At 54.1% G+C, this 27,848-nt stretch overlaps 11 protein-coding genes and 1 non-coding gene across 12 annotated transcripts; 7 read left to right on the forward strand and 5 right to left on the reverse strand.

Annotated features, from left to right (window-relative positions):
* Nucleotides 1-2,868: 2,868 nt before the first annotated feature.
* On the reverse strand, nucleotides 2,869-4,964 carry BO66DRAFT_335711 (uncharacterized protein; the record flags this gene model as incomplete). Its single annotated transcript, XM_025644253.1, has 6 exons — nucleotides 2,869-3,272; nucleotides 3,336-3,786; nucleotides 3,861-3,883; nucleotides 3,932-4,131; nucleotides 4,153-4,868; nucleotides 4,938-4,964. Coding segments are annotated over 6 exons (1,821 nt in total), but the record flags the coding sequence as incomplete, so codon positions are not given.
* Nucleotides 4,965-5,765: 801 nt separating this feature from the next.
* BO66DRAFT_t308 lies at nucleotides 5,766-5,837 on the forward strand. The gene has a single exon. It is a non-coding gene; the product is annotated as a tRNA-Arg (tRNA).
* Nucleotides 5,838-8,966: 3,129 nt separating this feature from the next.
* On the reverse strand, nucleotides 8,967-10,103 carry BO66DRAFT_385029 (putative nucleoside-diphosphate-sugar epimerases; the record flags this gene model as incomplete). Its single annotated transcript, XM_025646119.1, has 2 exons — nucleotides 9,571-10,103; nucleotides 8,967-9,486 (listed from the first exon to the last, which is right to left on the reverse strand). Exons 1-2 carry the CDS (start codon nucleotides 9,828-9,830, stop codon nucleotides 8,967-8,969), a joined length of 780 nt encoding a protein of 259 aa, XP_025498520.1. The 5' UTR covers nucleotides 9,831-10,103.
* Nucleotides 10,104-11,032: 929 nt separating this feature from the next.
* BO66DRAFT_396027 (uncharacterized protein) lies at nucleotides 11,033-12,831 on the forward strand. Its single transcript, XM_025648368.1, has 2 exons — nucleotides 11,033-11,612; nucleotides 11,670-12,831. The coding sequence occupies exons 1-2, from the start codon at nucleotides 11,397-11,399 to the stop codon at nucleotides 12,513-12,515; spliced, it is 1,062 nt and encodes a 353-aa protein (XP_025498521.1). The 5' UTR covers nucleotides 11,033-11,396; the 3' UTR covers nucleotides 12,516-12,831.
* A 69-nt stretch (nucleotides 12,832-12,900) lies between these two features.
* Nucleotides 12,901-13,996, forward strand: BO66DRAFT_396028 (uncharacterized protein; the record flags this gene model as incomplete). The annotated part of the gene is made up of 2 exons (XM_025648369.1): nucleotides 12,901-13,429; nucleotides 13,576-13,996. The coding sequence occupies exons 1-2, from the start codon at nucleotides 13,239-13,241 to the stop codon at nucleotides 13,994-13,996; spliced, it is 612 nt and encodes a 203-aa protein (XP_025498522.1). The 5' UTR covers nucleotides 12,901-13,238.
* A 104-nt stretch (nucleotides 13,997-14,100) lies between these two features.
* On the reverse strand, nucleotides 14,101-15,230 carry BO66DRAFT_396030 (ubiquinol-cytochrome c reductase iron-sulfur subunit mitochondrial precursor). The gene is made up of 4 exons (XM_025648370.1): nucleotides 14,900-15,230; nucleotides 14,719-14,807; nucleotides 14,502-14,652; nucleotides 14,101-14,409 (listed from the first exon to the last, which is right to left on the reverse strand). The coding sequence occupies exons 1-4, from the start codon at nucleotides 15,186-15,188 to the stop codon at nucleotides 14,228-14,230; spliced, it is 711 nt and encodes a 236-aa protein (XP_025498523.1). The 5' UTR covers nucleotides 15,189-15,230; the 3' UTR covers nucleotides 14,101-14,227.
* Nucleotides 15,231-16,102: 872 nt separating this feature from the next.
* BO66DRAFT_424021 (putative short chain dehydrogenase) lies at nucleotides 16,103-17,114 on the forward strand (the record flags this gene model as incomplete). Its single annotated transcript, XM_025650145.1, has 2 exons — nucleotides 16,103-16,470; nucleotides 16,582-17,114. Exons 1-2 carry the CDS (start codon nucleotides 16,188-16,190, stop codon nucleotides 17,112-17,114), a joined length of 816 nt encoding a protein of 271 aa, XP_025498524.1. The 5' UTR covers nucleotides 16,103-16,187.
* Nucleotides 17,115-17,461: 347 nt separating this feature from the next.
* Nucleotides 17,462-18,481, forward strand: BO66DRAFT_385040 (zinc finger protein; the record flags this gene model as incomplete). Its single annotated transcript, XM_025646120.1, has 2 exons — nucleotides 17,462-18,141; nucleotides 18,193-18,481. 2 exons carry the CDS (start codon nucleotides 17,462-17,464, stop codon nucleotides 18,479-18,481), a joined length of 969 nt encoding a protein of 322 aa, XP_025498525.1.
* Nucleotides 18,482-18,590: 109 nt separating this feature from the next.
* BO66DRAFT_463686 (zinc finger protein) lies at nucleotides 18,591-20,186 on the forward strand (the record flags this gene model as incomplete). Its single annotated transcript, XM_025652423.1, has 4 exons — nucleotides 18,591-19,110; nucleotides 19,153-19,830; nucleotides 19,873-19,926; nucleotides 20,016-20,186. The coding sequence occupies exons 1-4, from the start codon at nucleotides 18,709-18,711 to the stop codon at nucleotides 20,184-20,186; spliced, it is 1,305 nt and encodes a 434-aa protein (XP_025498526.1). The 5' UTR covers nucleotides 18,591-18,708.
* Nucleotides 20,187-20,335: 149 nt separating this feature from the next.
* BO66DRAFT_335635 (MFS transporter) lies at nucleotides 20,336-21,766 on the reverse strand (the record flags this gene model as incomplete). Its single annotated transcript, XM_025644251.1, has 1 exon — nucleotides 20,336-21,766. The coding sequence occupies one exon, from the start codon at nucleotides 21,764-21,766 to the stop codon at nucleotides 20,336-20,338; it is 1,431 nt and encodes a 476-aa protein (XP_025498527.1).
* Nucleotides 21,767-22,135: 369 nt separating this feature from the next.
* Nucleotides 22,136-23,934, forward strand: BO66DRAFT_360566 (Zn(II)2Cys6 transcription factor). The gene has a single exon (XM_025645009.1). The coding sequence runs from the start codon at nucleotides 22,196-22,198 to the stop codon at nucleotides 23,849-23,851; it is 1,656 nt and encodes a 551-aa protein (XP_025498528.1). The 5' UTR covers nucleotides 22,136-22,195; the 3' UTR covers nucleotides 23,852-23,934.
* Nucleotides 23,935-24,203: 269 nt separating this feature from the next.
* On the reverse strand, nucleotides 24,204-26,933 carry BO66DRAFT_475618 (trypsin-like serine protease). The gene is made up of 4 exons (XM_025653257.1): nucleotides 26,692-26,933; nucleotides 26,114-26,623; nucleotides 24,483-26,039; nucleotides 24,204-24,425 (listed from the first exon to the last, which is right to left on the reverse strand). The coding sequence occupies exons 1-4, from the start codon at nucleotides 26,846-26,848 to the stop codon at nucleotides 24,397-24,399; spliced, it is 2,253 nt and encodes a 750-aa protein (XP_025498529.1). The 5' UTR covers nucleotides 26,849-26,933; the 3' UTR covers nucleotides 24,204-24,396.
* Between the last annotated feature and the right edge of the window lie 915 nt (nucleotides 26,934-27,848).

Here is a 27,848-nt window from a genome sequence, read left to right on the forward strand (position 1 = left end):
GATTGGGGTCCACCCCATCCTTCGCAAGTAGCAGATCTACCAGCGATTCTTCACCAAAGAACGCCAGATGGTAGAGAGGCGTCTGTCCTTCATCATCAGGGCAATTAGCGTCTACCCCAGGTGTAGCAAGCAGCATCTTGAACACCGCTTCCTGCTGCCAAGCGGCTGCTCTTCGGAGAGCTGTGCTACCATGGGGACACGTTGCGTTGATGTCAACGCGTTGTGTTTCGAGTAGCAATTTGACTATGTCTTCATAGCCAAATTCGGCCGCCCATACCAGCGCTGGTGTTGAGTATCGAGGATCCTTCGCGTTCAGATCCAAGTTGTCGATCGTGATCAGCCGCCTGACTATATTGCATCTGCCATTCTCTGTAGCGTTCGCGAATGCCCTTTCCGCGATCGGAAGCGTCTTGCTGTCTGGCAGGGATGTAGACCGTACGTTGAGTGATTTCTGCGCAGTGGATTCCAGTCCGTTATCTGACGCCCAAATCAACGCCGAACCTTCACGGTGTTTCCAGTCAAACCGGTAGAGATGCGGATCTATCTGCCGGTGGAAACGTTTGGATGTCTGAGCAAGAGCGTTGATGTCTCTGGCTGCGTCCATCTGGTCTGCGATGGACAGGACTATCTCAGGGGGGAGCTTGGTCAACATCTTCGATGATTTGCGATGGATCTGATGTGTGTCTTTGCTTTGGCGAGGATAAGAATGCTTGAAACAAGATGAGTAAGCCTCAAGAAAGTGTGATATGTTCTGGTAATGATTCAGGCAGAAGAGAACTCATGAAGGATATTTGTAACCTGGATACAAAGAGATAATTCCGGGATAACCATTATCCAGCGCCGACAGGCGACGATGATATATCGAAATTACAAGTCCGGCTGTAGTGAATATTCTAACTGCAGTGAATGTATTGAAAGTACTTAACAGTCATATCTGGACACCATCACGTGATACAATGATGTTCTGTGAAGGACAAACAAGACACCCTCATCTTCTTCGGTGAACAACATTCCTTACAAGGAATAGTGATGGGACTGATATTCTATGTGCCTGCTAAGTAGATATGCTGGGCCACACTTTGACATTGACTTGCATCTATGCTCCAAGAACGCCGAAGAAAACTTTGAACGCTGCATTAGGGTGAGAAGAACATGCTGATATTACAGAATCCCTAATACCCTACAACAGGAAATCTCTCATCGCTTCTCTCGGCGCCCGACATATCGCCCTAGTCTCCCTCGATCGCCATTGTAAGCCTTTCAGTCTACTCCAACCATTCGCTCCAGAACTTCCACCACAGAACCGAAAACTCATGCGCCGGATCGCCTGTCCACAGGGGCCCATTGTGCGGCAACTCGACCCCCTTCTCCTGTTGGCACCATCTCGTCCCACATTCTACAAGCCCAATAGTTGTCACTGGTACCAAACAGTTGATGACAGCGTTTCTGATCTCCTTTTATCTCCATCCAACGACTCCATTATCCCGAACATGGTCCAGAAGGGCTTGGCACAATACCGCAACGCTAGGGAATATGCCAGCCAGGCATTGAGATTGCGAAGCCGCTGGTCCAAAAGATCCCTCACTCGCGTTGGAACTTCCATCTCTAGGATGCTTTCGTCAACCTTGAGGCTTTTCTCCAGCTGAGCACAAAGGCAGGAAAGGAGGCAATTGGACCGAGGGTGTGCTGGTAGTTTGCTCCTTTACTTAACTGCCAGCTGCACCAAACCTCATGATGGTGCACAAGTCGAGCTGGGAATCCACCAGAAGTTTTAAGATGAGGTTAAACCAAACTTGAAAGCTAAATATAATGGTTTTAGTTAGCCACAAAGAAGAGACCTTTGTGAAGATGCTTGTGGGTCAGAAACAATTGTCTTCTTTGTACTCCAAACAAAGCCCAAGGTAACGACAGAGAAGGCCACAAGAGCTTTTCTCTTGCAAGATAGAATTTGGCTCCAGGCGAACATATTGAACTGAGAACACGCCTTTTCTTGAGAGACAATGCAGATTATATCTATCCATACTGAATAATAAGCGAGACTTGGTAAACCCTAGAAATATAAAAGGCAACCTTGAATCCCCACAACTGGTCCATCACCACCCGACTTCCCATCAAGTCTTCTTCGCTACTCAAAGCAGTTGACTAAGAAGAAGGCGAGACTCACCTCCCCACAGAGTTAGCATGTCTGACCATCACATCCTCGAGTTGCTGGCCCCCCTGCAGGACGTAAACGAATATGGTTGGTCCGCCTTCGAAGACATACTTCTGAGCCATATGCTCAAATCCCGCGCCAAAAACCCCCAGCTGATGATCCAGTTCGGCTTCATCCGAAGCGCTTCCTGGATACGCATCTACCGAGAATTCACCCCAGAGGAGAAGCGTCAATACGGAGACGACGGACTTCAGCGATTTGAAAGATATAGTTCTGAGACCGATGAGGCCCGAGTCACGTTTCACGTGGAGAGGGATCGAAAGCACATTGACGACTACATACACAAGGTGGTGATGCCTTGGTGGAGGACGTCGGAGGTGACGATCAGGCCGGTGGGTACCGGCATGGTATGGCACTGGACGAAATAAGGTGTGGGTGTTGATCGTCAGTGTGGGTTTGTTTTGAGTACGTGGAGGGGGGATGGTTCTGGTCACATTTAGACTCAGAGTCGTTCTCGCTAAGCGGATATATAAATGCTTGACTTCGAATAAATTTTTGTTCTGTTCTATAATTTGATGGCGCGGACATGCGTGTATTGACTGCAGAAGACTTGCCTGGAACGAATTAGGGGAGATAATGAAAAGCTACCATAATAGTCCTAATGTGTGCAGTATATCTGACCTCTAAATAAGGAATAAATATTGCAAAAATAGCAATCAACATCCTTGCTCACATCTACGTCTCAGACAAGATGTGAAATAGTCTTGCAGCAGACCATGCCTTTCAAGAGACGCAATCATGCCGATATAACCATCTGGCCGTAGGACGATCAATGCACCCTGATGAACATCTACTTCAAAAAGCTCATATGCATCCTGCACAGCCAAGCCGTCATACAGCCTCATTTCCGAGTGGCGTTTAAGCGACGTTGGAAGATCACTCCAATTCCGGGGACACCGATTGGGCGGATATATAACGAATTGTTCGACCACATCCTTGGGGAATTGAGGAAGCAGCGCCTCACCAATCCAGTGCAGGGCTCGCGCAGATACGCCATCAGAGCTCAGAAAGTCTGATGAAGCTAGACACAGGACCCGAAAGCGGCCATTGGAAAAAATCTCTGAGACCGTCTTAGCAGGGCGAATGGCCATTTTATGACTAGGATGGGTGCCAAGGTACATACCATCGTGTAGATTACAATATTCTCCATCCGCGTACCTTTTTAGTCGGACATTCGGTAGTCTTGTCCCGGGCGCGAGGGCCAGTAGACTAGGCCTCGACAAGGAGGCCGTCTGCTCTGTGTTTCTCGTGAGGATGCTTTCTGCGTATTGAATGCCGCATCCGCTGGAGAACCCGTTCACCATGTGACGACAGCCCATGATGTCATTCACTCTAGCAGTTGATCTATCTTCGCACGAGGACATATCCTTCGCAGCGGCAGACTTGGCTGCGTATTCCCTATCGAATTCAATCAACTGCTGAGCGACGGGGAACCGCTCGGAATGATAAGTCTTTAGTATCGCATCGCTCTGGAATGAGTCAAGGGGGACTGAAGTCAGTCCCATGATGGAATAGGCCAGCTTCCATCCCAAATTGTAGGCATCCATCATGGATACATTCATTCCTTGGCCGGCCTGCAGATCATAGGATTGGACGACAGGTTAGCTATGACGGTTCAGAGTCAAATGCTCAGTCTAACAGAACGTACCATTGGGCTGTGGGTATGACAAGCTGCATATGGTCAGTACCTAATCAGGCACAGGGAAGAAAGCTACATACCGTCTCCCACGAGAAATATCCTCCCGGTATCATCGGCGTCTGACACAATATACTGCTTTAGGATGCGCTGGCTAGTCTGATAGCAAGACCACCATTCGATCTCCCCTTTTGAGTCCAGGTAAAAGGAGCCTAAACCACGACGGGCCTGTTCAAGGATGGCGTTCGAGTTCGTGCGGCCTCGCAATGACAGTTCGCATTCACTCGTTTAATCGAATCCGCACGACTCGCAAGGCATGCGCACATACAGACGAGTCAAATATTGCCCACTTGCATTCCGCTCCCTCGGAATCACAAACACCGTACCGTGCCTGGATCGGATCAAGCTGCGTCTCCGGATATCCGGGAAATTCGTGTCCACCACAAGGTCCAATGCGCCCCAGACCTCGTCCGGACCATTACCTTCCAGCTCCAGACCCACGGCTCGCCGCACTGCGGAATGCGCACCGTCCGCTCCCACCAGATACCTGGTCCGAATGGTCCTTACGACGCCGTCGCAATCCACCTTGGCTACCACCGGAAACTCAGAATTACCGGCGGAGTCGTTATGCACGTCCACGAGCCTGCTTCGACGCTGTATGCCGGTCGCAGAGTACTGAAGCAGCCCTGCCTCAAGGATCTGCTCCACCTTACCCTGGTGAATGGTGACTACGTGGGGGTAGCGCGATGATGGCGTCGTCGTCCGCGCGAGAGACGACCGCTGGATGGTGTCGTCTACCGCAGACAGTTCCCAGATTGCAAATTCCGATAGATGGCGGCCATCGTCAAGCATTGGGCCCGCCAGGCCAAGTGACCGAAGTACCTCCAGCGTCCGGGGCTGGAGCCCGTCCGCATGACCATTCTGCACGCGGGTTGCTTTCGCGTCGATGCACAGCACAGACTCAGCTGTGAGGCCATACCGCGCAAGTGAGAAGGTCAGAATTAGGCCCGCTGGTCCGGCCTGGATGAATGGTCAGTTGGAATATCTGATCCATGTTAGGAAGAAAAATGGGGCTGGTCGGCGGCTTACCCCAACAACAATCACTTCGAATCGATCATCCCGTGTGATTGCCTTCGGTTTGGGGGAGATTCAAGGCAGTGGAAGTCCCGCGAATGGGAATAATCCGGCATTCATGGCTATTCCGTGGGAAGGGGTCTAGCGACGGGTTTGGACGAAGTACTGGCTGGTCGTGGATTTGACAGAAAGAATGATTCGGAGATATTACTCGATCGACCTCGACCCGTCTCGTGAGGTGTAATTGGAGCACCATGCCACCATTTCCCATACTTGTGCATTTTTTCTAATTTGCTCTGATCGCCCTCTTTGATTTTCAATGCTCACAATAAGGGTGAGTATTGGATTTATTGAGGAAGCGCGACCCGAGCGCCCGGAGCGGGCTCTTTGTTACTTCTTTGGAGAAAGAAAAAAGGCCAGATCATCTTCTGTCGCGACTGGGGGCCACTAAAGCTTGATCAGAATATCGAGAGGGCAAGACTGTGCTGATAGAGCTCGATATTTTGGATTTTGGGTGTTTGATTCAAAATGCACCTTTCCTTTGAGAAGGTTTGACAACCTCTGAGAATGCACGTAGGGTTTCGGGCGCGGCAATAGGATATATAGTCTCGAGAAGAGGACCCCTACAAAAAAGCAACGCGAGTCAATTCAGACTTTGCCACTTGGCAGACTGACCTAGGTTCAGTGTATAGCAATTGATATCTCCACATATTCTTTTGTATCTCGTTGTCATGCATCTTCTGGGGGCATTCAAACGATGGAGGAGCAAAGGCAGCAACTCCTTCATGGATAAACCATGTTCTTGGCTCATATTAAGCACAAATTTGCAGTTCTTCAACAGCTGGCCTGCTGGCCCAATGGTAAGGCGCTTGACTACGAATCAAGAGATTGCAGGTTCGAGCCCTGCGTAGGTCAATTCTTTTTTGCATCTGTTCGTCTTAGACCGTTTGGTCCCGAGAGTCATTAACATCTGCAGCAAGCTCTGTTGTGTTGTTAAGGCAATGCGCTCAATAGTACTATTTTGATTGTCTTCCTACCTCTGTGATTTCACCTTTTACTCCAGAAGGGAATAAATGCTACAGTTATAGGAATACCTTTCTCACATAAAAGAATGAGCTGACCCGTTTGCGGACCCGTTCTCACTGATCCCAATCCCACCATTTCTGTACTGCATATCCATCGATCGATTTAATAAATAGGTTTCCACAAAGCCCAGAAGGAAAGCCATCAACCTCTTCCACCTTTCAAAACACACCAAAGAGTTCATCAACCTGTTTGACGTCTTCCGAAAGGTTGGCGTTATATTCCCTCATGATCTGTATGTTCTACGTAGTATTCATCGCGAAACCCATTCTGGCAAAATCACCAGGCAGTTGCTCGATGCTCGCAAACCTCAACACCCACACCCCCACACCATCTACCGGCCAGCCGTAGACCATTAAATTCTCTTCTTCAATCTGCGCCTCCATCCACTCCCGCTTACTCGGCCATAATGTTGTACTAGCTTATCGCAGGAGATCACAGAACCTATCTTCTTCATCAGTGATGGGTGAGCGCTGTAATGGATGAGAGTGCGGCAGTAATAGGGATATCATACCAAGAAGACTGGATTTTCTGATGAGAATACCGTCAGTGAAGGGTTAGCCATAGACCGTGCATCCCCGGGTATCGAAGACGGTCCGTTCGGTCTTTGGTAGAGCAGGGCCTGCGGGGATGCCTGCGATATACTGGTCGTGTGGGTCACTTATTGCTGTTTGTTGCCGAGAGAAAGGGAGACGTGATGGTGCTGAGTATGCTGCTTGACCGCATGTTTCAACAAACAGGCAAAGGCCCGTGTCGGGTATGATGTGATTTGACTCCGGAAGCTTATGAGCGCGCTCTCAGGGCCAGAAAGATGACGGTTCGAATTTGTAGGGATTGGGATGCCTGTCGCTAACTAAAAAATGTCACAAGCACTGTTTACACGTTAGTGATAAGCGAGAATCGACTCACCTTGTCTGTTGGATGGTGGGCACCAGCAAATCCCTTCTGTTGTATGTTTTTTTCTGGCCTTGTTGAACATTTAGTACTCAAAGAAAAGTCATGCGAGCATCTTTGGGGTTGGTGTGCTGGCGATGTCATAAATAGGTAGTCATTGCTATATGACGTGATCGTGATTGCGTGGAACCAGCCTTGGCCAGAACAGTTCGTCGTAGCCATCTCAGATGCGGTGATGTATCAGGTGGTCTGAGGATGAGGCTCGAGAGCGTCTTGGTTCATTGCTAACAGTTATCCATTCCTATAGATTCAGTCAGAATTTCGTGAAGCTGATTTCTGGGGAACAATAGAACCAGAAGCAACGAGCGCGGTTGCGGAAACCAACGCCCACGTTTATGAGCTTCCCCAAATTGAATGCCACATAGTCTTTGCACAGTCTATCGTCAATTGGGGCAATATAGTAGGAAGTAGACATTGCCCGGGATTACGGGTAACTTACAAACAACAACCGCTGGGATCGATGTACGCTGACGACACGCCCGGCTGTTGCTCCCCTATGCTAGAATTGGAGGTGGTAACAATGAGAGAGACCACTGCTTTTCTGACGACTGAAGCGTCTGGATGGCGGCATTGATACGTAAGGGCCGCACCGCATCTGTGAAATCATGCATTCATGTGGTAACCACGGAAGTTATATTGACACGACTGCATCCCACAAACGAGAGAAACATGCCAACGATTCCTCTTCTTCTCAAACACGGCTTTCGGAACTATCTTGGTACCTTTCGAAGACACGACGGTCCTTCATATTTTGGCGACAGTCGCCAAATTACTTGTTTCTGAAGCGGCAGAACGACCTCTGCTGATGGTCGAGGACAGGTTCGAGCGGAAGGGTAAATGGAAACATGCACAGCGACTCCGCCGCAAACACTATGAGTGGAACCGCGACCCCCCGGAAAACGAGATGATACAATTTTACATGTATGAGTTGACTGATAGTAAGGGCAACTGGAATATTATGTGCATAAGCCTGGAAACATAAGGTCCGGGATGCTAAATCTGGCGAGATAGTAGGCAACGAGGTATGAGGCATATTATGGTGCTTGGAATGACATTGTGAAAGGTACTGCTTCAATGAATTTTGTGACTCTTCTTTTAATATAACACCCCCCAAAAACGTCCATCCTAAAGTGGCATCATTGACTCTTCTCGTCAAATCAGGAGTCCAGGTTGGCCACTCACCAAGTACATTGTTAATAACTCCTCTGAATTTCTGTCTAATAGCTGGCTATCCCTGCGTTGACTTTCAGAGGAAGGCGGTATCAGATGGCAATATGCTTCAACAAATACAGAAGGCTGCGGGCACGTGAGACTGTGACTGCCCGCTGCTGTCGCGGCAAAATCCTAGGACTAGGATGTGACATGGTAGACATGTATCTTTATTGTCTTCGACATCCGAGAATCGCTGTTTAAGCACCCGAATAAGCTATTCGATCTTGCCCATTCACTCAGAGCACGCTTTCCCTCCACTGACGCAGGTGCGATGTAACCTAATTGTTCTTCAGGCCTCAACAATGGTAAGGCAAGGAAAGACTTCTCGAGTTTGGTGTTAGCGAGTTTCAAGTAACCCGGCTTTGGGCCGCGTTTGAAGCCACACGCCGAGAGGTTAGTTGTTGGGTGGGTGACCACCAGCGAACCCCTTCTGTTGTATGTTTTTGGCACAGACCTTTTCTGACCATACCTGCGTAAATTTTCTACCGGGCGCAAGCACTTACTTAAACTCAGTATGTGTTCAGAAAGACAGATAGAAGGTGGCGGTTGACAATTTGCGTTGATCATTCTCCCCATTATTTGTAGATACAAATCTTGCATTGAAACAATCAAACTCTTGCTAAATAATCTTATTCGCGCTCAATTTTATGTAATGAACGTTGATAAGACTGTGGCCAAGGAATATCTTCTCGTCGCAGCAAATTCATAGAACTTTGAGAATCTTGCATCCTTGATCCAAGGAATCGAACTCTGATAAAGGAAAGGTTACATAACCACAATTAGTTCTACTGTTCATTAAGAATCCAATCCTAATATCCTCCTCATCCCCTTATTTTGAACCACCCATCCGCCTCCAACCCTAAACGCTCCTGGTCCCTCAAGATGCCCTTCCACCTTGCCCATCGCCATATCGGTCAAGAAGGTTCCCAGGCGCTCAGTCGGCGAGTGCATCCCTGTTAGTGCATACCGGAAAACAGGCACGCTCAGGGCTACTCCAATCCTCGGAAAGAGCCCCTTCACTCCCTGCGCAGGAATGTACGGCTGAATCGCCGAGTGCATGCCCGGGTCGACGTAGCCCGGTCTCATGCTGTCGGCCCGGAGGCGGGTGGGCATCTGCTCCGACAGCTTACCCAGCAGCTGTTCGGTCTCGCCTTTGACTCGTGCAAAGATCGGAGAGAAGCGGCCGGGGTTGTGTGTGGCTCCTTCACCCGAGACGTAGATAAATCGGAAAGAGTGCTGGGAGGAAGAAGATTTGAGGGTGGAAAATGCATCGGCGGCTGCAAGAGCATAGTCCTTGGTGATCTTGACATACTGGCTACCTTGATATTAGCACCTTGCAATAACATTCTTAATCCATCCCCCCAGCGAAGGGGGTAAAGGGGTGGGGGGGCTACCTTACTCTGCGTTGACATTGGTTGAGCTCGTTCCCAAAGCCCAGACACATCCCTCAGCATCTTGCAGCTGATCCAGCAGCTCTGGTCCGTAGACCTCAAAGTTTCTGTGGAGAATCACGCGGACCCGCGGATCTCTAGAATCGTCTGCCATGGGCACAGGTCTCCGGCTCAGAACTGAGATCTTGGAGACGGCTTTATTCTTGAGCATAGCATCCAGCACGGATGAGCCTACCAGGCCAGTTGCTCCTGTGAGGATAAGATGCATTCTGGATGACTTGGTATCGAGGGCTAACTGTTGGTAATGATGGTGTAGTGGTAGAAAGAACTCTCAGCACTCTGAACGGAACTGCTGAGTTAGCTTATATTTCGCACCCTGATTGCATGCTTTTTTTGGGGTGGGTTGGGCGCAGAATCGGCAACTCAAAACAGTCGACGGTATATTCTTTGCTGGGGTGCTGCGCTTCAAAGTCTTACTAGGGCCCACCGCAGGTTTTGTTTGCAAGACAAGATACAGTGCAAATCGCACGCTGCTCGATGTGGCTCGATGAGCCGGACGATAACCTTGAAGGCCTTATCCGCTTCGGATTTCGGACTTAAAGACTTTAGAGTTAACGGGCTGACAGCCGAGCTGCCGTCCAATTGGCTCACTGCTTGATAATGCAGCCGGATTACATACCTTCCGGATCTCGGATATAAGGCCCACGGGGTTATTACGCTGACCCTACCTGAGCAAACTTGCCTCTGGCCAAGAATAAAACCTGAACAAGGCTGAGCAAAATGACTTTTTTCAATGTTCACATTCCTCGCTAGTCATGATCTACCTATATCACGAAGATCAGAGAGGGGGGTTGAGACACTCGACAGTACAGCGCGACAATAGATCTAAGATGTTTTATCGAAGTATTATCTGACAGGGTAGTGCTTTTCGACTATACTCATACGGAAAGAACTATGCTACGTTGCACGAGGCTCATCTTTCAGGCTGAAGTCTTTGTCGTCGCGTGGGCCCTCATTGCGGGTTGAGATCTTATCTGAAATAGGCGTCAGCAGCCGGCATTTTCCGGCCGAGCGATCCGGGAACGGAAGGTTCTCACTATGACGGAGACACAAGCTTATTCGTCATAGAGTCTTTCTGCTTCTGCTTGTACTTGAATCTCGGAGAGCTTCCTGTGTTAGGGGTGGGAGGATTCTCAATTGCCCTTCAACAATCTCTATAGTAAGAAGGTGGAGCTGCGAGACGTCATTGCATGATCGGCAGGATTGCTTCTTTGGTGAGTGCTGCCCAGTCCGTAGGGAGCCATATCTTCACGCTTGCCATTGAAAAGGATGTCGAACTGCATGTCTTCCGATGCCCTAGTCAAGCAACGCCTAACCTCCGCAAGCCGAGGAGGAGCTCGTGCAACGTCAAGAACCATTCCATGTTAACATGGAACACCACTCTGTATAGTACCCTTGCTGATTCTCTCTCTAAAGAGCCCCAATCGAGGCAATTGAGGAAATCTCGACCATTGCCGACCAGTACAGATTGACCATGCGCCTTCATTGTGTTCCCGTATTGCTTCTCCTGGCCTTGTTTGCCAGCGGCTATACCATCGGGGAGAGCTCCTACGATGAGTGAGCCTGTTCCGTGATTCTGTGCGTGCACCGACCGGTGTACTGACTACATTCAAGGGTTGGCCGTTGGTCTCCTCGTGATCAACACGACTACGGCGAATGGCTGGTCGACGTGACTCGTCGCACCGAGAACAGCTCCCAGCAGTTGCACCCCACGGTGCGGGAATTCGGCGACCTCATCGAGGCTCGACCACATCTCCGGATGCTCTTTGCACTAATGTTCCAGGAAGTGCCTCGAAGTCCTCGTTACGTTTACGAGCTCAGCGGACGACCCCAGATCCGAGACTATCGCCACATGCTACGCGTACTCGACCACCTTATCCAGACGGCGCCGCCCTACAGCACGCGAAAAAATCGCATGAGCTATGCCGGTATTCCCCTGAGCAGTTTGCTCAACTGGCCGATGGGAACACAAAGCGGCTTTGCAGCCTTCCTGGACCCCGAAGTCAATGCCATAATAAAGAAGATCCTAAACACCTGGGGCGCATACCTGCAGTCCCCAGACTCGGTTCATGTCCTTGGCAGTGCTCCCACCGACTGGTTCGGCCCGACGGGGCTCGCTGATCTCACTGAAGTTGCGAACATCGGTCAGACGAATTATACGTTCGACGAAATATTTATCGCCAACGCGACGGCCCCGTACCGCGGATTCCAGTCCTGGGATGATTTCTTCATCCGGTCATTCCGCGAGGGCATCCGTCCCGTCGCGGGGAACGACAGCGTGATCGCGAATGCCTGCGAGTCGAAGCCCTATCAGGTGCAGCACAACGTGAGCGCTCACGATCAGTTCTGGATCAAGGAACGGCCGTATTCGATTGTGGACATGCTGGGTGGTGATCCGTTGTCCGAGAAGTTTATCGGGGGCACGGTCTACCAAGCGTTCTTGAGCTCCCTGAGCTACCATCGCTGGCACGCGCCGGTCTCAGGCCGCATCGCGAAAGCCTTCACGTTGAATGGGACCTACTTCTCGGAGCCCCTTATCGTCGATCTCGCCGCGCAGGAGCAGAGCCATGACTATCTCGACGAACTGAGCATAATTGCCGCGCAGCCGTACCTCACCTCGGTAGCCACCCGCGCGGTGATCTTCATCGAGGCGGATCACCCGGCCCTCGGAACGGTGGCGTTTATCGGCGTCGGCATGGCAGAGGTCTCCACATGTGACATTACAGTCAAGCAGGGCGATTATGTCCGCAAGGGTGACGAGTTGGGGATGTTTCACTATGGGGGGTCGACCCACTGTCTCCTGTTTCAAGAGGCAGTCAACGTGACGGGGTTTCCTGCGACAGGGCAAACTTACAATGTGCCTGTGCGGGGTCACTTGGCCACTGTTGGTTGATCGCGCCAGAAAACCCAGGATGTCATGCCTATGACCCTTCGATCAGATGATGAGCTGCTTCTGGTCATAGAAACTATATCAAAGCTTATCGGAGCGCTGGAAAGTTACCTGGCGTAACATAAAGCACTTCATTGCCGAATTGCTTCGTGATGGTAGTTGTGGTCTTTGTATCAACGCTGCTAAGTCAGGAGAGATGCCAGAGGACATTTGTTTGCGGAGAGAAACGAGAAAACAACCTATTAATATCTTTCACCTTTCTCACGTCCATCGATCCGGTCACCCATAGGCTAGTGTGTGGGCCAATACTAAATTCAAGACAGAGCGGGGGGAAAAGTCGAAGATTGAGGATCAAGAACCCCTAAAAAACAGCAAGGTTGACAGATGAATTCACAAAGCTACACTCCTGAAGACACCTTGCACATTCTGAGATAATCGTTCCAGTCGGCGGCTAGACCAATCACTACCCCGGTTGTGCCTGACAAAGTGACATGATCCCATCCATGCATCAAATGCGGGGTAACACAAAGGAGGCCGGGGGGGTGTCAACAAAGCACATAATCCGACCACGCCCCGACCACCTTCTCTTCTCTTCCCTCGTCATCGTCGCAAGCTCTCCAACAGACGCGCCATCACTCTCACTCTCCCTACCTTTCGCAAGTTCGACTGAATTTCCTCTACTTCCTCATTTCCTCCCATCCGCGCGAACCCTCCAACCAATCACAAATGCCAAGCTCAGCAGCCTCTATGATACGGTACACCCACGCCCGTCAGCCGCCGACCACCAACATCGTCAAATACCACTTCCCCAAGCATCTGCTCCCATGCTTTCGGACCGCCACCCTCCCGACCATCATGTCTCTCGCCTATCGCGCGGCCAGTGCCGAGGGACAATATCCTAAGGCCATCCTAATCAGGTACGGAGCGGAAGGCAATCCATATTCAAATCTCTCCCCACCTCCCCAGCTTCCTTCCAGCCATCCCAGCACAAGCCAGGCTACAGGGGCACAGCATCCAGATTCCACACAAGGCTAACCCAATTCTTTTTCGCCCCTTCCACCAGATCCTCCATCCACCTCACGCGGTACCAAAAAAGGGGCCGCACCAAACAGCTCCGGAACACCTGGCACATGACCATCTGCTACAAGAACACGACCCACCTGGCCAAGGGCTCGCACATGACGGCGCATGTCTACGTGAAGCACAAGCATCACCCGGTGTTCCTGCGCGCCAATTACGCCGCCGAGAAACCGGATACGGCGAAGGAGGCGTCGGGGCGGCCAGTCTGGGGATCCGTGGAGAGCTCGCGGTATCTGACGCGCGAAGTCGCGTATGGGTACCTTCCACAACAACGGGAGCTGGGGCTGTCGGGGGGGTGTGGCTGGGCGTATGGATCTCGTGAGAAGAGGCAACCTTGGCAAGGGCGAGGAGGGCTGATTCGTTTTGTCTTGGTCCGCGAAAAGGAGGATCTCAAAGAATCATAGGTAGGTAGCTCTTTCTGAATCTCAATCTGAGTAAACGTCTTGCGATTGAGCGTCTTGTCATTCTCTGTGTGATTTCTTCCGTCCCCATTGCCTTCCTCTATTGTTTCTCTAACAAGTATGTCGGTCTTTGAGAGAGAAAACGTATCGTGTTCTATGCAACCCCACGTCGAGGGACCTGCACAGAAACCCCCACACGAATCGAATGGGCCGAGATATTATTCAAATCCCCCTCTATCCGATCACCAGCGTGTCCTCGGTCGGAAAGCTGTACTGCGGTACCTCCAGATTAGTCGGGGCGGGACCCTTGCGCGCCCGTCCGGAGATGTCATAGTGCGAGCCATGACACGGACAAAACCAGCCCCCAAAGTCCCCGGACTCGCCGATGGGCACGCAACCCAGATGGGTGCAAACACCTTATACCAAGTCAGCAATTGGCGCCTGGGCTACTAGTGCTCTCACCAGTCTCAATTGTCGTTGATACTCTGAGAGGAGAGCAAACACCTACCCATCATAATCAACCACTCCGGCTTCAGCACACGGTCCTCGTCCGGCTGCGGATCGCGGAGAGATTTCCAGTCCGTCTTGCGCGCCTCCTCGACCTCATTCTGCGTGCGATGCCGGATGAAGACCGGCTTTCCGCGCCACTTGATGATGATCTAGGAGTGTATCACTTTCAGCATCCGTCTGAACTTGCATCCTCCGGGGTAGGCCCATGCTCATACATTCTTCCCCTCGGGGATCGCACCGAGGCCAATCTCGACCTTTGCTTGCGCCAGGACATCAGCGGAAGCGGACATGTTGGCCAGAAAGCCTGACCAGTTATAGAATAGTTGTTAGATATCTTCGCACCCCAAATGTTCTGTTACAAAACCATGATCTGGAATCGGGTGCTGCTCAACTAACTCGCAACCGTATCCTTGGCCCCCACAGCTGTGGTCACACCCAGCGCTCCCGCCATAAAATACGCGATGTTCTGATGGCCCCGGGGCGGTCCGCGGGTTTTGTAAGCCTTGAAGCTGGGGACTTTGGTGGTGTCGTACGTCCCCCTGCTGGGAGTCACGACATATTCGGGCGTCTCTGCCCGCTTGGGTCCGATGTCATTACTGACGGGGGCGGACTGGATGTTGAGGACGGGGATTAGCGCGCGTGGGGGGTTGCGCAGGACGGTTCGGGTGACTAGGCTGAGGGACATTCTGGCACTCTTGCTCGTGTCGATGTTGACGGCAGGCGAGATGCTGATGAGGAGACTTCAAAGGAGATAGGGATTAAAATGTGGGAAAAGGTTATGACAGGCTTCATATGCATTGGAATTGGCTTTACGTTGACGTCAGCGGCAGGTCAATAGAACTTGTTTGTGGTCATGTGTTGACTTCAACGATTACTCGATTGACTTTCTCGGGCCTCCCATACCCGCCGAGTGTCTGTGTCTCGAAGGTTGTGTAGAGGTGGGCAGAACATGTTTCATCGGGTGGCCTGGGCTGCGGTGGACCGCTGGCTCTTGAGCTTATCTATTTCACCCGGTGCAGATCACCCATACCAGAAAAGCACAACGTCAACAGCGTTAAGTAGTAGTGTTGTTGAGTGGCCTGTGTCACTAGGCACCGGTTGAATGTGCAGTGCAGGTCTTTTTGGCTCCATGCTCTCTGCCATCATTTGCAAGCGTCATTTGCATGAATCGCTCCACCCAAGTATGTTGAATGCGACATGCTGCGACGGGGCCAGAGTTCTGATAGATATGCCGCTTGCTTCGCCAGCAGGCACGTTGATTGTGTCATGTGACGGGCGGAGTAGTAATCTTCCTCTTTCCCGTTCTGCCCCTCCGCATCCAGAATGAATGATGACCCACTGGCATCTATCGGAGCACTGTCTATGAGCTTTATAGTTGGTGGCCGTTGCGTGACACCATCATCTAGTAATGCCCTCTGCTCTCCGTTGGTTCTCTCATCGGTTGCGATGATTGCAGCGCTGAGCGATCGGGGCATGTGTATGAGTGGGGCTCCCGCACCGTGGGGAAGCAACGGACTTAAGCTACCTGGAGCTTCGGTCTACGGCCTCAAGTCCGGGGCGCTGTCTGAGCACAACCGCCCACGATGGAACTTCCGACCATATAAAAGCATGCGAGCTCTTGCATCACACAACATCACTCCAGAACCTCGACTTGAAACCCTGCTCAGTTCCCAAGGAAACAACAATGACATCCACCGTCGTCTTCATCACCGGCGCCAACACCGGCATCGGCTTCCAGATCGTCCGCGCACTCAGCGACTCCCCCCGGAGCTACCACATCCTCCTCGGCGCCCGCTCGGCCACCAAAGCCCACGACGCCATCCAAGCCATCCAGACGGAGTTCCCCAATTCGTCGAGTACACTCACCGCGATCATCATCGACATCGAAGACGACGCATCCATTCAACAGGCCTACGAAGAGATCTCGTCGGCCCACGGTCGGGTAGACGTTCTGATCAACAATGCAGGTGCGTAGTGTACTGTTAACGTACAGGATGACTCCACCAACTCCCCCCCCCCCCTCCCCCCTCCTCATCCGAATCATGCCACATCAAAAACTCTCACACCCTTGAAAATAGGCGCATCCTTTGAAACCCCAGCCACACGCGGTGACCTGACATCAGAACGCGACCTCTGGAACAAAACCTGGAGCGTCAACACGACCAGCACGCAGATCGCGACCTCGACATTCATCCCCCTGCTGCTCCAAAGCCGCGACCCCCGCCTACTCTTCATCACTTCGGGGACCGCCACGCTCGCCGGAACTGAGAACCTGGCGATCGCCGTCAACAGGGCCCCGACCGCGACCGGGTGGCCGAAACCCCCCTCCGGGCCCGGGGCGGGCGGGGTGCCGGCCTACCGCAGCGCCAAGACCGGCCTCAACATGCTGATGCGCGAGTGGCATCGCATCCTGCAGCCGGATGGGGTCAAGGTCTTCGCCATTTCGCCGGGGTATCTTGCCACGGGGCTGGGGGGCAGTCCCGCGCAGATGAGGGCGATGGGTGCCGGGGATCCGACGGTGGCGGGCCCGTTCATTCGGGCGGTGGTAGAGGGGGAGCGCGATGCGGATGTGGGGAGGGTCTTGACCAGGGACGGCATTCAGGAGTGGTGATGGGTCGGGATCTACTGAGCAATCGTGTAATACTTACGATTCAAGATTCGTACTCGGACCTACAACAACTGACAAAACAATCCTGCTAAAGCATCGTGGAAGGTAAAAGCTTGATTGTCGTTTTGACTCATAGTCGTACATACTCGGGTAATATACACATTACTTTTGGTCCGTTTACCCCCCCGGATCTGCGTTCCGATCACTTCCAAGTCACACAACGAAGACATGATAAATTATGACGCGGAGAGTGGTCACCTCGTGACTCAAACCTCACTTACTGAGACAACTTGGAAGTTTTGAAATCGAGATCTTGTTCTTCTAACAACAACCTCATCTTTGTTGAAACCATGACTACGTCCACCGATTCCAACGAATATTATCAAAGGATCGGCGCGGGTTTCTGCGGCACAGTGTGGGCAAGAAGCCTAGAAGGGCCTGCCATCAAGCGCGAAGATGGAGGACCATCTCGATCACTCGCCAACGATTTCGCGATGCACAAACGAGCATACGAGGCATTTCTCAGTCTATCCTGTGCTAAGCACTTCATGGAAAACTCACCAACAGAGCCACACGCGCGTATTCCTCAGTGCCACAGATATATTACGCCGGAAAACCAGTCTTGGTGGAACGAAAATCTCCGATGGTTCCCAGACGGATATGCAGCCTGTAATGCGATCCTGTCCGAGAGAATCCCTCCTTTTCCCGAGCACGTCAGACGTCTTCTCGTGGACACGTATTGTCCTCCTGAAATTCGCCAGCAGATTCTGCACAGCGCCAGCAACGAAGCCTGCCTCATCCGACCGTATATCGGCCGCCAGCGCACCTACGGCACGGCCATGAACGTCCGATCTCGATTTCGAGGCTTTTCCCTCCGAAACTTCCCCCTTCATGTCGATCAGATGGCTGAACTGGGGATCCGCGCCGAGGATGTCGACTGTTATGCTGCCATGATGGGCCAAGCACTGGCCACGCTTCACTTGATTGGGAAGATAGATGCGAACGACGTCGAATTTGTTTTGGCTCCGATGTCGCGAACTGTTACTGGCACGGAGCACAACGAAGCAATGGACACCACAAGCGGCAGCAACACCATCACAAATATATTGGGGACACATACCATGTGGATCCTGGACTTTGACCTTTGTCACTCCATCTCGATGGATCAGAAGGGTGTTCGGCAAGCTGTTGATGCTTTCTTCAAGAACGACCCATTCTGTCCACAGCCGCACACGGCACACTGGCCGGCGTTTCGTCGTCAGTACTTAGGTGCCGCTGAGCAGATTGCTCGTATCTACCACAAAGATGAGGTTAATACTAACTTTGACCTGGGTCGTCAGTTTGTGAAGCTTGTGGAGTCGAGGAAGTGAATTCCACGGCTCGGAGTGAATAGTGGTGTCTGGCTGTGTTACTCCCCAACCCAAGGTCTCCCTCCCCTCCACCATGATCTCAATTTTCTCAGATTCATTCTGTATTTCCTCTCTTCACACCATTCCACCATACAGAACTCGTTTTTTCGCTATATCTTCCCCCAACTCAGTATCTGTGATGAAAGTCCATATCCACGCAATCAACATCCTCCTACTCCTAGCTTAAAATGGCGAGTCGACGCGAAAACCAAGGTACAGATACCTCCTGGACGAGCTCACTGCAAGATGCGATGCAGCAAAACCTCCGGCTTGAGGAACGCCTGGAGCAGGACGAGCTCGAGTCCCCACAAGCTCGACTCAAAAGACTTCTTTCCACTCGATCCGCAGTGTCGACTTCATCATCCTTCGCTGAACGCCAACAGGCAGCAGTTGGCTGCAATGCCCCCTTTCGCGAAATCGGAACCGGCTCGATCGGAAAGGTTTTTGAGCAGGGGGGCACACTGTGGGCTTTCAAGGTCCTCCTCATCGATCTTACCGACAAGCTCTGGAACAACTACTTGATGCACCTCCGAATCCAGGACAGCTTTGACCAGCTAGGTTATGATACCTATGGGCTAGAGATTCCCCGCGTGGCCTAGTACGCGAACAAAGAAGCCGACTTCTGGCCTAAGAACCTTCACCTTTTCCCCGATGACTCGACCTTCCCTCGTCGTCCTCGCGAGATCCTGTGTATGGAAAGGATTTTCCCGCTGCCCCAACCGATCAGGCACGCACTCATCGACCTCTTCTGCAACCCCAACCACATCAATGCAGCAAAAAACTCCAGTGCGAACAAGGACTGTCTGATCCGCTTGATGCTCGGGCGTAAGCGCTACGGATCCTCGCTCCCGGGCGGAAGCCGCTTCTTTTCGCTGCGCAACTACAAGCTTCACGTCGACCAGATCCAGGAGCTCGAACTGGACGCAGACGCATACGCCTCGAATATGGCAGACGCGCTCGCCATCCTGCACTGGCACGCGCGCATCGACGCGATGGACGTAGAATTTGTTCTAGGAAGCACACCCTTCGACCTCAACGCAGTCCGCCGCCCGGTGCCCCTCCGCGACGTCATGCGTCTGCGCGCGGGAAGCAGTACACTCGAACGCGCGACAAATCGCGTCCCGAATTTCAAGAAGCGCATCGTGAGCCTCTGGATGCTAGACTTTGATGCCTGTCGGGCCATCTCGATGGACACCGAGGGTGTCAATCGCGCTGTGCAGGCGTTCGTCGATAACGAGCCTTATTCCCCCCGTCCGTTCACAAACGATCACTATTCCGAGCGACTCTGGCAGCTCTTCTCCCAGCGCTACGTCGAAACCGGATGAAAGGTAACGACTGGCTCGCTCCTGCAGCCCTTGCCCCGGCAGTTCGTCAACGGGGTCATGGCCAAGCTCGCCCCGCCCCCCGTGTGCCCCCCCCCCTACGGTCTCCTGGCCCCGCGGTGCCACCGGCAACTCCATCAGGGAGGAGCAGAATCCCTGTCGGTTCACGACAGACACCCTCTACCGGGGCCCGTTCCAGTCATCGTCCTAGGGGTCAGAGAGGCGGTCGCGACTCTGGGCGCGGTTCCTCGTCTACAAGTTCGGGGACGCGAAGACCCACGGCCGATGAAGAAGAGTCTCGTCGACGTCGTGGAGGACAACATGGTGGAAGACATCATCGTTGAGGTCGACAATTCCATGGATGTATCTAACAAAACGTGCAAATTTACATGATAGCCAATCGAGCGCATGGTCCCTGTTCAAACTTATTCACTTCAAAACCCGTTCTATGTAGTATTTACAGCAAATGACAATCGACACGAAACAGCACAAATCAAACAACCTCACCATCCGCCTCCACCTTCCGCTCCACCGACTCCCTCCAGACGACAATCACCAACAAACCCACCGCCAACGCGCAAAGCACCGCCAGGATCGTCATCCACCACCCAAACCCAATCCTCGAGGCCGCAATAGGCGAGACCACCGTGCCAACCGCCGCCAGCAGATTCCGCACCAGGTTCAGATCCGCCACGACAGCCGCGCCGGCGCCCGGCCGCACATCCACCAGGAACGGCATGACCGTGGCGGTGACGAGCATCAGCCCCAGCCCGAACAGAAACGCGCCGACGAGCGGCGCCACCCAAAACACCTGGCGCTCGACCAGCCACCCGTAGATGACCAATCCGGCGGGCACGAAGCCCACCCCGTACCACACCGTGCGCAGGCGCGCGGTCGGGTGGATCTTGCCCCCGTGCGCGGCCTGGTGCCGGCGCAGCTGGGCGTCGCTCAGCTTGCCGCCGACGAGGCTGCCGATCGCGTACCCCATGCAGTTGCTGAGGTAGCAGAGGCCGATCTCGATCGGGGAGAAGTCGTAGGGCTGGGCGGCGTAGGCGTACGGCAGGGTGGAGTTGAAGCAGTACAGGCTGGCGAAGCAGATGCTGATGTAGGCGATGGTCAGGGCGATGGAGGGGACGAGCAGGAATTTCAGCTTGGGCAGCGGGGCCATGATGTCCCGTTTGAGGGCTTGGTACCACCGTTGCTGCTGTTGCTGCTGTTGCTGCTGCTGAGGTTCGTTGTTGAACGTAGGTTTGACGAGCGTCTCCGGAAGGCAGAGCGTGGTGATGACGGCGGCGCTGAAGGTGAAGATGGCCATGAAGTAGAGGATGGAGCGCCATCCCAGCCAGACCTGGAGCGCACCGCCGATAATGGGGGCCAGCAGGGGTCCGATCAGCGTGCCCAGGTAGAACCACCCCAGGGCGGATCCGCGCTCTGTCGGCGGGAAGACATCGCCGACCACGCCCGCACCCACGCTCTGCGCGGATGAACAGCCCAGCGCCTCCACCAAGCGGAACACAATCATCACGGCGAGGGAGTCGGACGCGGCGCAGACAATCACCGCGATGGTGGAGAGGATGAAGCTGGCCACTAGGACCGGCCGGCGGCCGTACTGCTGGCTGAGCGTGCTCCACCACAGGGGCGCCACGGCCAGCCCTAAGAGGAATACCGTCGTTGTCAACGCCACCTGCGTTTCTGTTGTGTGAAAGTGTTCCACGAGAGTGGTGAACGAGGGGAAGAGAATGCAGGACGCAAACGGCGCGGTAAAGGCAGATAGAGTGATCACGGCCACGATGAGATGTTTCTGCCATGGCGAGTATGACTGTGGGTCTTCACGACGGCGTAACAAGCAGAAGCGATCGAACCAGAGGCGTGATGGTGTCGCCGCAGGGCTTTTGGTGGTTTGGGTGGATTCGATCGACGACATTTTGCTGATGTGGAGACGATCGCTTTCTTGAAGAATGAGACCCAATTGATGATTGTTTGTTTTGATGATAGAATCATGATTCTGGTGGAGCATGCCTGGTCTTGTTATACTGAGTGAGTGTCAGCGTGGAGGGCCCCAAGCCACATGCATCGGGATTTCGGGACTTCGGAAATTCACAGACACATACCCTGCACTGAACCCGAAAACCCGAGCACGATAAGAGATCTCTCTGCTCCCTGACAGCCAATGCCATTCGCATATCGAGAACGCCACAAGGCAGCGGCAGCGGCAACTTATCCTTATCGTGCTGCCCTATTAATATGTCTCAGGGACGTTTCCCACCCCCACGACCCCCCATCGTTCGAAAATGTCCGAGATCACTATTCCCGCTGCTCGCATTTCCCGACCACCACAACCAGCGCTGCAAGGATGAACAAAAGCTGCGTCAAATGCGCCGATTCCAAACTACGCTGCAACCTCGATCAATCTGGATCACCCTGTTCACGATGCCGTCACAAGGGCTGGCATTGCGAGCGGGTAGAGCGCAAGAAGCGCGCCCGTCGAGCCACGCCCAGGCAGACCAGCTCGATTCCATCCCCACCACAGACAAGCAGCGACAGTCGATGGGACACCAGCCTCGACGTGAGCCCAGCCCTCGATCCGCCTGTCGACTGGCTTTCCCCGGGTCTCCTGTCGACGGAGGACCTCGACTTCCTCAACCAGCTAGCCGACATCGAAAGCTTCGATACATTCGGCGACATGACATCGTGGGACTGGACGCCGCCCGAAACGCCATTCCCGAACAATCCCACTGCTTTTGATGAGCCACCACGAGCAACAACAATGAAAACGCATACAAATCAACCCCCCCTCCCTGGCACACACTTGCACGACACAGGGCCCGTCATCTCGCCCGACAACTTCCGCCTGCCCGCCGACTTCACCCTCGAGACCGAAGCCGCCGACCGCATCACCATCCCCGTGCATCGCCTCGAGACCTACGCCCGACTGTTCTTCGCGCACTTCCACCCCCTCTTCCCCCTGCTGCATCTGCCCACCTTCCACCTGGCCTCCGCGCCCCCGATCCTCATCCGAACCATCACCTCCATCGGCGCCGCCTTCAACACCCCCGACCCAACATCCCCAACCGACGCCAAACGCCTGTACAGCTCTCTCCCCACCCACTTCGCCAAAGCCTGCCTCCGCGTACCGGACCACCCAACGGAGCCCAGCCTCGCCGACCTCCAAGCCCTCCTCCTCAGCCAATTCGCCAGCACAGCCAAAGGCGGCAGCGCGGAACGCGCCGCAGCGCGGCTGCTGCACCCGCTGCTCGTGACCGCCGTCCGCCAGCAGGGCCTGCTGAAAGTGCACGGGGAGTGCACGGTGGCGGCGCGGGACGCCCGCACGTGGGGGCCGTGGGTGGCCAAGGAGTCCCGCAAGCGCGTGCTGTGGGGCGTCTACGCCGTGGACTGCTACCAGGCGCTGCTGGGCGGGAGCAAGCCGCTGCTGTCGCCGCAGGAGACGCGGGCGTCGTTCCCGTGCGACGAGGCGAGCTGGGGCGCGTGGTCGGCGTCGGGCTGGGCCGCGTTGCCCGCGCAGGATCCCTCGAGTTGTTTCCAGTCCGCGGTCAGGGGGTTGATGGGGCGACGGATGGGGACGGAGATCGCGTCGAAGCTGACGGCGTGGGATCTGAATCTCTTGATTCTGGCGATGCATTCGCTGCTGCTCGAGGCGCAGACCTCCATCCTTCCGGTCGATCTGTCGGCGATGGAGCGCGCGTTGTATACGTGGAAGGCTTGGTGGGATGGGGTTTCGCGGGGGGGTGCGCAGCGGCAGCTGCAACCTGCGGTCCGTGCTGGGGGGCTTTTGATCACCAATAGCGTGACCCTGTACCATCTGGCTGTTTACCTGTTGAAGCACGGGCGGCCGGAGTTGGATGAGAGCGCGTATTTGGGGAGGTCGACGAATACTGGGAATCCGCTGATCAAGAGAGAGGAGGTTTATCAGGAGACCATGACGAGATGGGTGCAGAATATGATGGAGGAGCTTCAACAAGGAGAGATGGCCGATGTTGACGAGTTGTAGGCGGTGGGATGGCTGATCAAGGAGCGTTGAGAGTTCTATAATGTGACATGACCGCGTTCGTGGAAGCGGTTTTTGGACTCAGCGTGGCTTTAATGTTGTATGATCGTATAATCTATCTCACAAGTGGTTTCGTCTCTTGTAACCCCATGTCTCTGACGCATCGACTCTTTTCTTCTAGCCGGGGACAACAGTAAAGCGTGGTTAGCCTCGCGCCGAAGCGAAACTAAACCACCGCCCTGGACAAGGTATGGCAAACAGCCGGCTACTATTTCTTGATTCACAGATCTCATTTACCACCTTACCGAATGCTCAGCTTCTTTTTGACAAAATGTAAATTAGAAACAAAACAAGTCATAGCTTGAGTAGAGTGCACGTATATAGACACACCATAATCGCAGAACACATCATCTCAATCACGTAAACCATAACATCACTACATCACAGAGCGTAGCTGAGCTCAATCCTCCCAGAACAACCCATCCCGATTACCATCCTCACCCATCTTTACCTCAGCAGATATATAGGCCACAACCTGCTCAGTCCTCTCACACAACGACAGTCCGGACACTAACACCTGCAGGAATCATGGTCAGCTCATGCCCATACCCCACCAGAACATCCAGAAACTCACCGTTCGTCGGACTCGCGCCCATAACCTTGTCATAGAAGCTCTGGCTCGTCTTCTTCCGGACCACGTGCGGCACCACCAGCCCATTCGATCCGCGCGAGCTCGACGAGGCATAGCTCGACTCCCCATTCCCAAACGCCGTCACCATCGTTTCTGCCTGCTGCTGCTGCAACTTGGGCGCCGCCAACGCGGTGATCACCGGCCGCACGGCCGAGACCACGACGGGGGCGTACTTCATGACCGAGGGCCCGATCTTCTGCACTGCCGACTGGATCGCGGTGAAGAAGCTCTCCTCCTCCGCTCCGGTGACATCCACAAGGCCATGAGGCTGCGCACTCTGCTGCTGCAGAACCGAAACCGGAAGAGGGAGCTGTTCGAGCTGATCGAGCTGACTGGAGGGCAAGTCGCGAAGCACGCGCAAAGTCGCCCCGGCCAACAGGGCTCGACGGCCCAGTGTCTTCATTTGCTGGTCCATGGGCGTTTCCTCTTCAACCAAGGAATCAAAAGCACTTTCCGCCCCCTTGGCCTTGGTGTAGGGGATCAACTGACTCACCACCGACAGCCCCGTCTGCACGGCGCCGACCCCATGACTCGCCGCCGACAGTACCGTGCTGAACGTGCTCCAGAAACTCTCATCTCCGGGGGACTGCTGCGCCGCGCGGACTAGCCGAGTAGTGAAGGGGTCAGCGCTAAGCCCTCTGTCCTCACCCGCCATGGTCGCGGTGAACGAGGCCATCGAGGAGGATGAAGTGGCCGTCGTCGAGCGCAGCGCAGACACCTTGGTCGCCGACGCGGTTCCAAAGGTCACCATGGCGGACTCGGTGCTGGTGCCCGCCAGCACGTCCTGGACGACCTGCAGGGCGGCGGGCATAACCACCGCCGGCAGCAGCCGGGGCGCCACCGCCTCCGCGTCCGCCGCCGCCTTCTGGTACTCGACCATGATCTTCGTGCTGATCCCCAGCTCCTTCATCTTCTCCGCGTCCGCTCTCAGGAAGGCTTGCAGCGCCGCTTCGGCCAGGATACTCTCCTGCGCCGAGCCTGGGGACGGACTCCCTCCAGACAGGGTGGTGCTGGGACCACTACCACTTACAAGGGTGGTGGTGGTGGGCGTGGAATCCACGAACCCGCTCTCCGCGCACTTCTGCGCCGCGGCCGAGATGGCCGTGCCAGCTAACGCGGCCACGGAGCCTCCGATCGGCCCCAAGAACGGGCTGACGGTCGTCAGGGCGCCGGACACGATGGGCGCGCCGACATGCAGGACGTCTTTGAGGTCGTCCCAGAAGTTCTCTTCCGCGGTGCGGGTCTGGCGCTGGCCGAGGCGGTCGACCAGCAGGTACTGGATGCCGGTTTGCGGGTCGGATCTTTGTACGGGGTAGGCTTGGGAGCTCTCGAACACGCTGATGTAGTCTGTGTAGGGATTGCCGAGGAGGAGGTTGTCCGCGGTGCTGGGGCTGCTGTTGCTGATCGGACTGGCGGAGTTGTTGCCGACGTCGCCGTAGACGTGGGCGCCGATGGAGATGTGGGGTTGGTTCTCGAGGAGGACGGGGGAGCCGGATTGGCCTATCATCGGTACATGTGTTAACTGGCTGTCGACATAGCTCAGAGAGGTAAAGGGGGGCAGGCTGGGCGTCTACCTTTGTAAGTGTCGATCCGATATTCCAGCATGTGGTTCGCAGCCGCCCGGCGGTTCCACTGCACAGCCTTGAACTCCTCGTACATTTGCGCGCCCGGCTCGCCCTTGTACCGCATATCGCCGGGGTACCCGACCACCCCGATCGAGTCGGAGCCCGCCACGGGGGTGTCGGAGAACTGGAACGGGGTCACCGCCGTGAACGGACGGTCCAGCTGGATGAAGGCCACGTCGTTATGGCGGTTCGAGGACGACTGCAGCCACCCCTCGGTAGTGACGATGCGGACCCCGTGCCGGAACTGCACGTTCGCCGACGGGCTGTCGATCGACCCCTTCCCGTTGTATCCGATGTAGGCCTTAACCTCGTTGGCCCGGCCGAAGCCCTCCTTCCAGTCGAAGGCGCAGTGACCTGCCGTCACGAGGAGGTCATCTCGAATGAGCCAGCCCGTGCCCATCGCGTAGCGGGTGTCATTGGGGGACTGGCCGGCGTAGTGCATGAAGAGTTTGACGATGGCTGCGAGAGAAACATCGGGTCAGTATCTCGTGAGAGACACGAGAGGAGGGTGGGGTCAGTGTTCTTACAGCGGTACTTGCCCCCGGGGGCAAGGTGCATTGGGTCAACGAGTTGGCGTTCGTCTTCGAAGACGGACTCGCCGCCCTCCTGCTGCAGACCGAAGCACGACTCGGCTGCTTGGGAGGGCGTGCTTTGCAGCGTCCAGGTGGCGGCGACGACAGGCATGACTTTTGTTTTGGTGCAAAAGCAAAAGCAAAGATAGAACGTGTGGAATGTTTAATGAGAGAGAGACTAAAAGGTTGCAGAGAAGGATGAATGCGATGATGATGAAAGTGATGTTTCTGGTCGGTTTGACCTCTCTTATATAGCTTCATCGTCGCTAGACGTTTCCCACTCGTGTCGCTCGACCCTTTCAGCTGTGATGATGCATGTGTCTCCCTCGAACACCGTCCTTGTGGCTGCCTGAGAATATACTGTTCACCTTGTTCAGCTGGAGGTCAGATTATGTGATGCAACCGTGAAAATGTGATAGTGATATGGCGTGTGAGCTCAGATAGAAGGGTATCCGTTGCCGACGGACACAGTCTCCTGCATTAGGACATGCATACCATCCAAATTCTCAGACCAGATCTGGGAGCGGGTTGGCCAGACAGTGCATCTGCTGAAGACTCCTTCGTATCAACTCCTGCAAGATACTAGCTCTTACATGCTGCAGGGGGAATGGGTCTTGGCAGAAGGGTTGGATGATTGTATCTGGATATTGACATTCCCCAGCCTGCAGTATATAGTAACATTGCTCCAGCTAATTCATGTGTTACAGCCGACCTTCAATCACCAACGCACAATAAAAACATCTCTCTACCTATGTTGTCCAATTAACTGACCATGTCCACTAACTCCACCACATCAAAGCTTTGACATGGTGAATCTCAGCCGTCGGGTATTTTTTCCCATTCTCCATGAGGGATCCCGTTCCTGCAGCGGGGAAGCAGTCTAGACCCGAGGCTGCAGGGCTTGTCCTCGCTCGAATTCACCAATCTGACTGCGCACTCCTGCAGAATCAGTCAGTCTCCATGGTTTGTGTTCTCAATGTAGGATTTTCGAGCGACCGGGGTCGCCGTACCTGAACGTGCCCCGCCCCCATTCTAGACTATTGCCGGGCATCTCCATTGCCGGCTGGTGGCGCGTGTTGAGGTAAATGTAATCATGAAGAATTCCAGGCGGG

The sequence above is a fragment of the Aspergillus aculeatinus genome (assembly GCF_003184765.1).
Source record: "Aspergillus aculeatinus CBS 121060 unplaced genomic scaffold BO66scaffold_75, whole genome shotgun sequence".
NCBI classification, from domain to species: Eukaryota; Fungi; Ascomycota; class Eurotiomycetes; order Eurotiales; family Aspergillaceae; genus Aspergillus; species Aspergillus aculeatinus.